At 34.3% G+C, this 11,563-nt stretch overlaps 3 protein-coding genes across 3 annotated transcripts; 2 read left to right on the forward strand and 1 right to left on the reverse strand.

The window, feature by feature from the left end:
* Window positions 1-426: 426 nt before the first annotated feature.
* Window positions 427-2,753, reverse strand: LOC116772689 (DNA polymerase delta subunit 2). The gene is given in 10 exon segments (XM_032664953.2): window positions 427-582; window positions 657-893; window positions 1,166-1,237; window positions 1,320-1,496; window positions 1,727-1,780; window positions 1,783-1,877; window positions 1,966-2,059; window positions 2,131-2,163; window positions 2,166-2,251; window positions 2,322-2,753. Coding segments are annotated over 10 exon segments (1,314 nt in total). The 5' UTR covers window positions 2,675-2,753; the 3' UTR covers window positions 427-469.
* A 278-nt stretch (window positions 2,754-3,031) lies between these two features.
* LOC116772311 (meiosis-specific with OB domain-containing protein-like) lies at window positions 3,032-6,218 on the forward strand. Its single transcript, XM_061522335.1, is given in 12 exon segments — window positions 3,032-3,234; window positions 3,236-3,276; window positions 3,353-3,414; window positions 3,482-3,632; window positions 3,709-3,732; window positions 3,735-3,788; window positions 3,856-3,921; window positions 3,924-3,948; window positions 4,296-4,462; window positions 5,497-5,659; window positions 5,879-5,981; window positions 6,060-6,218. Coding segments are annotated over 12 exon segments (1,218 nt in total).
* A 1,370-nt stretch (window positions 6,219-7,588) lies between these two features.
* LOC116772479 (dynein intermediate chain 3, ciliary) lies at window positions 7,589-11,463 on the forward strand. Its single transcript, XM_061522279.1, has 11 exons — window positions 7,589-7,803; window positions 7,996-8,143; window positions 8,211-8,466; window positions 8,547-8,656; window positions 8,719-8,870; window positions 8,945-9,079; window positions 9,171-9,252; window positions 9,345-9,523; window positions 10,310-10,442; window positions 10,750-10,854; window positions 11,047-11,463. The coding sequence occupies exons 1-11, from the start codon at window positions 7,589-7,591 to the stop codon at window positions 11,248-11,250; spliced, it is 1,719 nt and encodes a 572-aa protein (XP_061378263.1). The 3' UTR covers window positions 11,251-11,463.
* Window positions 11,464-11,563: the final 100 nt, after the last annotated feature.

The following is an 11,563-nucleotide window of genomic DNA, read 5'->3' on the forward strand; positions in this document are numbered from 1 at the left end:
TAAAATTACGGAACGTGATAAATTTTACTTAGTGAAACGTGGTTAAACTTAGCACAATATTTATTTTCATCAGTAGAACACAAACACCGTAGCGCAATCGCACCAATGAGTGATCATTCGAATGCACCACGGACACTCGTCTTGGCTATGGTATTGCAACCTGGCAAACTCCTTTCACTTTACCCCTAATCCGGGATCGGCTGTAATACGACATACGATATATGAACGAAATTTGAAGCGATTTAATAAAAATTTTAAGTTTCAGCTTATGAAATGCACTATACAGGACAAATATTTACTTCCTTCTAGTAAGTAATATCAGTTACTATCTTAAGGTTCATTGAGGGTTTCGACATATGGCAACCAATAAACTGTGTTGCAACCTCAAAAATGAATATTAACGTTAAGGTAAAAAAAAACTTGTAATCATGAAATAATTCTTTTATATCAATAAATAAATTACACAAGTTCAGCCAAAAGTCATACTATAACATTCCAAATTCGCAAGATTCACCAACGCTACAGTTTTGGTTTCACAAAAATCTGGTATGCATACAATTCTGACTTTCTGTCCATCGTCACCTGAAAGAATATTCAATACTATTATATCCTCAAAATACAAGCCTAGAAATCTTATCTAGATAAATCATATTTACCATTAAAAATTTCTGTTTCAAATTCAGTACAGTTGCCACTAAAGTATATGGCGGGGCAATTATAAATGGTGAATGGATCTGTATCTATACAGGGTGTGCAGGGAACATTATCAGGACAGGTAGGTGCCATGTGCCTCCACTCCAAAGTCTTCTTCATAACATCCAGATGTTTGTCTATCTCACTGTTCTGCATTATATCTCTTATTGGTTCTCCTGATGTGCCCAAGCATACAAAACCTAAAGTTATTTGAAGCTTTTTAATATAATTAAAATTCCTCTCATAATTACATACATGATGTTAATGTTTAAAACAATTCCAATAGTTTTAATTGAAGATTACGATAATTGGAATATAGTAATGTCAGCAAGTTGAGGTACAAAACGATTCAGTGATAGGTATAGACTTTACTCACCCTCATCTAACTTTCAAGTAAACAATTATATAATGAACAAACTTTGCAAGACTTCACTTATATTATGTAATATTTTTTTACAGACTGTTAACATACCTCCAATATCACATTCATAAGGGTTTGATACTCTATTGAATGATTTATATTCAATTGCTTTTGGGAATAAACCTGGAAATATAAAATAATTACAAAGATTAATAAACATACCAATGGTAAAAATAAGGGAATTGTTGATAATAATTTAACTCACAGTAATGAAACGGTTTCTGTGGTAACATAATACCAGTAGGATCCTTACAACCTGGCATTAGATCTAAAGGTGTAACCGCACTGACAGCAGCAGAGAATGAATCGACAACGTCAGATGAGCTTATAACATCTGATTCACTAAGTTGGTAATCACTAGACTGGTTTGCATAGATTCCACCTTAAATATTATTTTTATTTTATGCATGCATAAATTACATTACTTTAGTTTTCAATAAAACTATAATAAACTAATCATGTATGTATTGTGCCAAGTAACAAGATTGAATTATAGGAACTAATATATATATTACACCTACGTTACACTTGACATCATATTACTATTAAACAATAAAGCAAGTATAAGTAATATATAAAAATTACATATCAAAATTATGCTTATATTTTTACCTGCGATTATAACTCTGACAATCTTTGAAACTTCTTCTTGATATTGTGTAGTACACAAAACCCTGATAACCATTCCATAAATAAGTTTAAGGAGAACAAATGGTCTCCAGATTTGGAAGCTAGACTTAATCCTGACATCAGAACAATGTATCTGAAAACAACAATAAATTATCATGTATTTTCCTATTTTGATCTCTAAATGATTAATGATTTCTCTAAACTTAGTTTAATATTAGTACCGGTCGTTATTTAATGTAGGTAGAGGTTTTTGTACATTACATCCCGCCCAGCAGACATCTTTAACAGTGAATATTCCATCTTCATCTTCAGAACCTAAATCAAATATATATACATTACCATTTTATGTGATGAATAAAATATATATATTATTGACAAATTTTTACCAAGTATAGCAACAACAACACCAGTTACCACTTATTAACATCAATACAATCTCCAGATAATTTTATTCTTTGCAGCTCATCTTCCAACACTAAACTGTCAGTTTCATGAACAAAATGGGTTCTAGAAGCAAAAAGATTACTTATTCGTATTGTAGCTAAGAACTACACATAAATAGTTTACGCTTGTATACCTTGTTGGTTGCGGTAATATTTCAAGTTGATCTGAGAGCTCTTTTAAAATACTTGGTTTTAATTCTTGAAGTTTAAATAATGTACCAATGATTATACAAGGTGTACCTTTATCGCGAAGATCACACAATTTTAAAATTTTATATTTATTTGAATACTTTTTATTAACTACAGGTGCCAATATATTTCTAAAAATATTTAGCCTTGCTGAATAAATATGAGCATACTGTTTAGAAAAATCTCTCGAAACTTTATAAAACCGACTGGATCCATCAGCGTATTGCACTGAATGTCTGTCGACATCTACCACCTCAAATTGTTTTTTCGAATTCTCAACATTAACTTTAAAGAGCATTATATTGGATATATTTTCATAAAAAACGGATTTCTTTCATTAATTTCTTTTCACCCGCCAAAATAATCAAATGACAGTTGTGAAGTGTAAACAGTTTGTCATGACTGAAGTCAATTATATTTTCCTTTCAAAAGTTTTTTTATCTGTGTATAAACAAGATTTTTTTATTTTATAATTTATTGAAATATTATCCGATTACAAGTCCACTTTTTAAATCTACTGTTGGATCTGCTTAAAAATAACTATTCGTGTATTAAGATCTCATTCCATTCACAAGCAGTTGAACGATATTCCATCACCAACACATTACTGAAGATCAGTTAAAAGCAAAAAATTGTCGGCTACAAGTCTCACAAAATGGCGGGAGTTCAAAAAGTTTTTTTAAACAACTTAAATATCAATATAAAAAATGCTTTAATTATTGGTATTATTATAGCTAAGAACACTACTCGATCGGTAGGTTCTAAAAAAAAGAGCGGCGAGTGTAGAGCAGTTATGTCTTTTACTATACGTGATTCTGAAATAGACACCATAAACGTTGATATTTGGGGATCTCAATATTGTTCATACTTTCTACGAAAGATTTCTTGTCGGCGACGTAGGTTTGTATTCAAAACATTTTTGACCATGTGTATACATATTTCTGTTATATATATATTTTTCCTTATCTTATTCCAGTTGAAATATCGTCACCTAAAATTTGTATTAAAACGGGTGATAATGAAGCTTTCAGACCGCAGGTTCGCAATATTTCAATGTTACATAATATTATCGCACAAAATTACTTTTAACAATATCTTTAATCAGGTTACATCTCCATTTTACTTATCTCTGAATGAGGGAATATCAGATGTAAGTGTATATGGAGGAGATTTTAGCCAGTATCTGCCTTTACTTCACATACCAACTAAGCGTCACGCAGTCTGTACCGGCTTATCCGAAATATATACATTTAAAGGTCATTCATAAAATATGATTATTTGTAAAATATGCTACTAAATAAGTTAAATAACATTGTATTTTATATTTTTTAGAAGATAAAAATAACACATACATTGATTGTTGGTTGTGGTAAAGTCAGTTAAACCTATAAAAAATATCAAGACGAAAGCAGGTACAGTATTACTTACCAATATATTATAATAATGATTCGCGATAAAGTAAGTACATATGTATTTAAGGCGTGGAAATGTCCGTGAGGGCTATCGAAATCATGGACAACACAACACCTGCCACTTTAACGTTAGATATTTTGATATGGACACGATTCAAAGGTAACTTATAAAAAAAAGGATAAGATTATAATAATTATGCAAACAAACTATCCAATGATAAATAAAAAATATCTAGTACTAAGTTAGTTCGTGTGTTTAGCGCCACAAAGTTTTTTATTGCACTGCCATGTTTGTGAAGAGACGTAAGAAGTCCATGAATTATAGAAACTATCTTATTAGGTATACAAAGTATTCAAAACCTTTTCATTTTCAATAACTTATTATTTACTATAACTATTGTAGTCACATTAAAGTAACTACGATTACAATTTAAAAAAAATCTAATTTGGGGGGTTAGGGGGTTAATTTTGGGATACAAAATTCATAGTAAAGAAATTTTCAATCAGAGCGGAACAGTTCCGTCCTTTGGACGTGCTGTTCGTGTCGGACGCTCGTGTGTCTTGGCGCGGCGGGCTGCGTCTGCAGGTGTGCGGGAAAAGCGTTCTCACCCACCAGCCTCACACCCCTGAAGCTAAGGCTCTTAGACTATATATCAGTAATCAGGCCAATACGCGTGAGTTATGAGGGATATGAGAATTTTGATTTGAAATAACCGTCAATTACTCAATCTTTGCACGATATGCATAGGTATTTCCATGTATAAATAGCCCCTTTTGCACGCACCAAACATAATTATGTCATTACATCTGAGCAAAACCTACATAATTACGTTTTGTTAGCGATTTAAATTTTATAATAAGTGCATAATTTGTGTCCTATAACTCGTTAATGACAGATGGATTAGATGGATAATATCATGAGATATTAGTAGTATACTCACCACAAGTAGTGTAGAACTAAATATTGAGTGTTGCCAGTGACTTATTCCTAAAACTACTTACCTACCTAAACTACTTTTACTGTATAAACTTATCCCACAGCCTAAAGGTCATCTCTACATAAAGATACTTTTCATCATTTGTATCTCGAGCGCGGAGAAAATTTTATATAATCTAATAAATCTCGGGTACACAAGTTTCTTATCAAACCTTTGCTTCCTAATAATAATCTATAGATACCAATTAATGTAAAAACCAAACTACTACTGTAACAAAAATGTGTATAGGGCGTTTCCTACAAAAAACTTTGTTTTAAAATGTACGTATGAAACGCTGGCAAGTCCTCGTATTAAGATTGACGATACAAAATAGTGGTTAGGATACCAGGGATTATTTCTCTGATATTTTAACAATTGTGCTGCCAAAGTGACTGTTTAATATTAGGTACAACTAAAATGACAACCCATGTATGACAGTCCTCAGATTGGATTCTGGCCAGGGCTCAGGCAATTATGCATCTTCTATCTAGTGTAGTTCTGTTGGTTGAAGGAAAAGTTCCGCATTTGATCATTGTACACGAATTGAATAGGATTTCCATATTTAAACTGAATGCCTGTTTTCAAGTACACTCCTTTATACTTAGACACAAGCTTAGTGCTTACAATAATTTTTAGTTTTTAATTGTTACCAAAAGTCAATATGGCCAACTATTTGACCTCAAAAAAAACTATATATTTTATGGACATCGTTTATATGACGTCATCGCCAGGTGGAGGGGCGGCGGAGTGGTCGGGGTGGTCGGGGTGGGGAGAACGCGCGGTTCCAGCGACCGTTCGTCAGACGCGTGACAGACTTGCCACAGGCGGGATGTTCTGTGCTGAATTACATGCTTTACTTACACATCTTGATTTAGACGAGTTTCTACCTTCAACGTTAGTTAACGAATCCAGTTAAAATAAAAACCGTTTGGGTTTCCATTCGTATTAAGAAATGATCGTAGTAGTAAATGACATATGTACATACCTACTTCTTCATATTAAATAAATTATGAATATTTTAAAACAAATTACTTCCAGTGATAATTGGTTTTACATTTTTGTATTGCTGAATAGACAATAATAATTACAAACTCTGTCAATATTTACATATAGTGACAACACTTTAGAGGAATTGAGGATTCGTCTGGCGGATCACACGGGTGAACTGACAGCTGTAATGCCGATAAGCGTGTTGGAGGACGCTACTGGATATCCAGTAAGCGACAGTTGATTCAGAATTAATGAAAAAAACAAAACAAGGAAATAATAAAACATTATACAATTTATGACATAGGCAGCGCAAATAAAGAATATGAATGAAGAACAGAAGAGTGCTCTCCGTTGGATCTTTATGTTGGAACACTGTTACTGTAATGTATCCGTGACGCCGCCGCGTGTGGTGCTGTTAGCGCTGAGAAAAGCCACTGCCAGCGATCCAATACCATTGTATTAGTTAAAATTGTTACACTTTTAACATATATTTTTTTAATTTCAATAAAATTTGAGTATTATTAAACTATATTTCATTTTATTTAAATGTTAAAACACTATCGGATTTATTATAAAAAATAAAATTTAAAATTACCAGTGAGTTAAAATGAGACGAAACCTCTCAGCATTCCATGGATTCACCTTGCGGGTGCCGGGTCCATCGCGATGCAGGGAGAGGAGCTTCAACCGTGCCTGGGACTTGTGACCCAGGTGTAGGTTTAATGGGCCCCTATCTTACCCGCGTTAAACTCACACCTCCAAAGTCCAAGCTCCTCTCTCTACCTAACCAAATTTGAAACGAACCTGCTAGGGCTGCCTTCGACGCACGTTCCAAGAATGAACTGATGTTAGTTCTTGGCAGGCCTAAGTCTTTTAGCAGGTTGTAGACAGATTTGGCTGTTATACCTCTCGCTCCTACTTCTACCGCGTACAAATTTACAACGAACATATTCTGAGTGAGTTCGTTAGTGAGCTCGTAGTACTTGTTGACCTTGATGGCATTGTCTTTGGGGCTGTTGGTTTCCCAAGGAACCGTGAGCTCTATTAGTACAACGCGCTTTAAACTTCGCGAATATAAAAGTATGTCCGGTCTGGAGGCCGACGCACAAATATCCTCTAGGATTCTATATTGCTTATACATATATTATATTATATCTTGTTATTTAGAAATAGAATTAGTAGGTAATTTTGTGATATTAGGCAATCCATTTCGTTCTCTCCTTTAATTAGAGCACTTTATAAGGATGGCTCTGTAGCTCATAACCCAAAAGCCCCATATAACATACGTTTGCAATGTTCGCATCAATTAATACATTTTCTAATACTGAGACAATATTGTAACAGCAAATACCTATCTGTTATAAACACTACTGGAAAAACTGGAATAAAAAAAATTCAAAAGGCTATATGTTATCATAATAGTTCATAACGCTGTAAAATAAAAGAAATTTGAAGTTCGAAAATTCTTATTTTTGGTTCTTAAAAAATATATTTCCAAGTTATACGTATACGTCATATATTCGTGTAGAAAGCGTCGAAATTATGAAACCCTTTCTAACTCCTATTATTTTACATCAAAGCGAACATTTTTACCAAGCCATTTCATAAATCGTAAAAATTAGTCGTTTCATTTTTTGTTACTTTCAAATCAGTCAGGAAAAATAATAGTCAAATGCGATAAATATTTTCAACCTATCAATATTTAGAAGTAACAACCCTTGAGCTATCGATCAAACGCCTTCTAAGCTAAGACTACCGGTGTTATTAGTTATAGTTACAATACTGATAATAAAACCAAAGACGTAAAAATATCTATCAGAAATAAGGTTTATAATGGAGAAAACAGACAAAGCAGAATTCGTCTATGAATATACGAGACGCAGAAGAGAATTTGGTAGACAAACTCTTTTTGAAGACCGAAATGCAGAGCTTAGTGTAAGCATACCTTCAAATCCGTCAATGTACAAACATTATATTTTAAGAAATCCTGTTAATGTGAGCGTTGAAAATACCAAGTCTATGTCCGAGCATTGGGTCAATTCTGTTAGGTGAGTAACAGTAAGCAAGACGATATAGAAGTAGTTCAAAAATATATATTTTGATCGTAAATACTTGAACTGTATTAAGTAGGTATAGTTTCATATTAACCAAAAAATACTGGCGATTGTTAAGTATGATCAACTGTATATGATTAAATAAATTTATGACATAATTGGCACTGTTATGTTAATTTTGAATAGAGCTGAATACACAAGCTCGGGAGTTAACCATGTGGAAGGAGGCTGGCCGAAAGACATCAACATCAACGATCCCGAAGCAACTCAACGATATCGGAGAAAGATAGAGAAAGACGATGCTTACATACACGCGGTCATGCATCTCGGCCACGTGGGTATTATTCATAAATTATTATATAAAAAAAAAACAATAACAAATACATTAAAAAAAATTGCAGAGTATGGAACATAATATTCTTCAGAACAATGCAGTAGATATGTATCAGATTTACTATTCTGAATTGCCTTCGATACCACCGGTGGAGCGAAGTAGCTGTCATACCGTCAATGTTTATAGGGAACCAGGAGCTAACAGAAGGCCTATTCGTTCTTTATCGTGGCAACAAGACGGAGCCCGACTTGCAACAGCTCACGCTGACATCTGTTTCACGCGAAACTCTAGAAATCTTCAGTTATCTTACATTTGGGATATAGGTATTTAATGGCGAAAGTGTTATTAAACATACGAGTTTATGAACTCGTAAAATGACAATATTTTATGAATAAAATTACAGAAAATGCAAACGCTCCTGAATTGACAATAACTCCGCCGCAGCCTCTCCTTGATTTGCAGTACAATCCTCGCGATCAACATATTCTTGTCGGAGGTCTTATGAATGGTCAAGTAAGTTTATATTCAATCATCAAACCAAATATGGTGGGATATGTTACTGTTAAGGTTTCCAGGTCGGATGTTGGGACATGCGCCGAGGCGGTGAAGTCATTGCTCTGTGTCCACCTCACGTAGCACACAGAGAACTAACGAGAAATGTCCTCTTTATTAATTCAAAAACTGGAGCAGAATTCTTCTCGGCGTCTCCTGATGGTGTCGTAAAGTGGTTTGTGATTTAGGTTTTGAGTGAAAATAATTTTTATATTCATTATAGTCATATCTGATATGATGCATTCTCAGGTGGGATACAAGAAACATGAGTGAGCCGACAGATTTTATGATCATAGATCCTGTTAAAACCAACAATGATACTCAGAGTGTTGAAAATGCACTCGGGATATCTGCCCTCGAATATGAACCGACAATACCTACTCGGTAATAACAAAAAGTATTACTATTAAAATGTACAAATTCATTTAGTTCTATGGACTAAAAGAAAACTAACAGAATATTGTGTTGTTATTAGTTTTATGATCGGTACCGAGACTGGGCTAGTCGTTGGAGGGAATAGAAAAGGAAAAACTCCCTTGGAGAAACTACCTTCAAAGGTATATTTCTAATGTAACATATAATTATTAGCAAACGTAACGATATCACTAATACAAACACATTATCACACTATGAATACCCTCTATTTCAGTACGAGGCACATCTTGGTCCTGTATATTCACTGCAAAGAAATCCAACGTTCCTGAAAAATTTTTTAACAGTTGGTGATTGGACAGCGAGAGTTTGGAGTGAGGACTGCAGGGAATCTTCTATACTGTGGACACATTCGCATAGAACTAAATTAACCGATGGGGCATGGAATCCAATAAGGTGCTACTGATAAATACTACAAAATTATTTCTTGATGAATTTATTGTTAGAATATATATACTCATAGTCCGACAAAGTTATCAGAGAAACTTAATAGATAAAGACTGTTATTCAAAATACTTCAGAAAGAAATGAGAAAGTAGTAGAATAATTTTATTATGTACGTATTTCCTGTACTGTAAAGTACTGGTACGACTCTAACTGGTTACAAATGTCAACTAATCTTATAAATGCGAGTGTTTGTATCGATGTACGGATGTATTGATGCTTGTTACTCTTTCACACAAACACCGCTGAAGACAATTTGATTAAGCTTCTCAGTAATGTAGTTTGTCCATCAAATATTTACAGAGGTGTAACGGTATGGTAGTTGTATTTAGTATGAAGTCACGTGACGCACACTATAGATGTCGCTGTCGTCGGCACACCAACACAGTAGCTATATGCAGTTCTAACACATTCTACATTTCCCACGGATCCCAATTCCGAAGTCTACGAAGTCGCGATCAAAAACTAACACGCAAATCATCAAATACATAACTATCACATGCGTAATAACAAAATGAGATCCAAGCCTTTCGCGAGTATTCATTTAAATGAAACTAATAGTTTTAGGATTACTACGCTTATTTTATTATTTTTCAAACTACGTACTCCCGACGTTTCGTTTACTTTGTAGCAACCGTGATCCTGGGCAGACGAGATGTGAATGTCTGTCAGTTGGTCTTGTTATACATATTAGTTTAATTTATGTTATAACAAGTAAATGTTGTCGTATATATCCAGGTTCTCTCTGATGCTGGTGTCTCAGTGGGACGGCTGTCTGTCCTGCTGGGACCTGCTCAGACGCCGCACGGCTCCCGTCGTCACAGCACAGCTCTGTGACGAGCCCTTGTTGAGAGTACGACCTCACGAGGGGGTCAGCATTCATATATACATATAGTTATTCCTTTTTACTAACATTACACATATATAGTGATTGAAAATATTATAAGAGAAGGACTATAATCTTTGCTATATACATATATCTTATGTTCATGTAATCACATTTTCGCTTATATTATACGAAAAGTAAAAATAATAATTTAGGTTTTAAAATGCATAAGGGATGCTCGTGTCAACAAAAACCTTCTTTCAGTCGTATTGATGTCAATATAATGAATGTGTTATCTGTCAAATGTTTAAACTTAATTTTTATCGCGTTTTTTAAGCCTTAACATTAACAGGGTCTCTTGGTGGCGTGCGGAAGTAGTAAAGGTACCGTTTACTTGGCGGAACTTTCAGAGAACCTCGGCACAGCTGACAAAAATGACAAACAACTTTTGACCCATGTGAGTAAATTAAAATGACACCTCGTTTTATGTAAAAAGTTGCATTTAAACGATGAGAAATCCGACATTAATATACCATCCAAGGAACTTACTCAGACAAAAAAAATCACTCATTAGTTTCTGTAATTTAAACTCATACGGTAAATTTTAGACAGCATCGTATTAACCGTGAGCAAAACCATTCAATATCAGATCCTAGAACGTGAGAACAAACGCGAGCGTATCCTGGAGGCGCGCTTGCGAGAATTGCGGCTCAAGATGAGGCAGGAGCGAGACGTGGGGCATCCGGACGGAGATTCAGCCCCCACTGACAAAGACCTAGAGGAAGCAGCCAATGAATACTCACTGATGGTGCAACAACTGCAGGAACAACAGAACAACCAGGACTTGGGATAGAGTGATGTATTTAAATTCTTAGTCATATAAGGATAGGAGCAATAACTTACAGAAGCGTACGTGTATAAACATTTATACACACTCATGTACACAGATTACATAACGGGTTGAAGATAAGACTTTCGAATTAAGAACCACAAACGTTTTGGTGTCAGCCAGTTTTAAAAGATTGGACGATATTATTATATTATACCAGTACTACAACCAAATAAATTATATATGGAACGAGATTCTAGTTCTAGTATTAATGAATATGTACACAGAATATATAAATGAAACCGTAACTTAAAAAAATACACAGAAAACAAAATCG

Source organism: Danaus plexippus, chromosome 12 (genome assembly GCF_018135715.1).
Source record: "Danaus plexippus chromosome 12, MEX_DaPlex, whole genome shotgun sequence".
NCBI classification, from domain to species: domain Eukaryota; kingdom Metazoa; phylum Arthropoda; class Insecta; order Lepidoptera; family Nymphalidae; genus Danaus; species Danaus plexippus.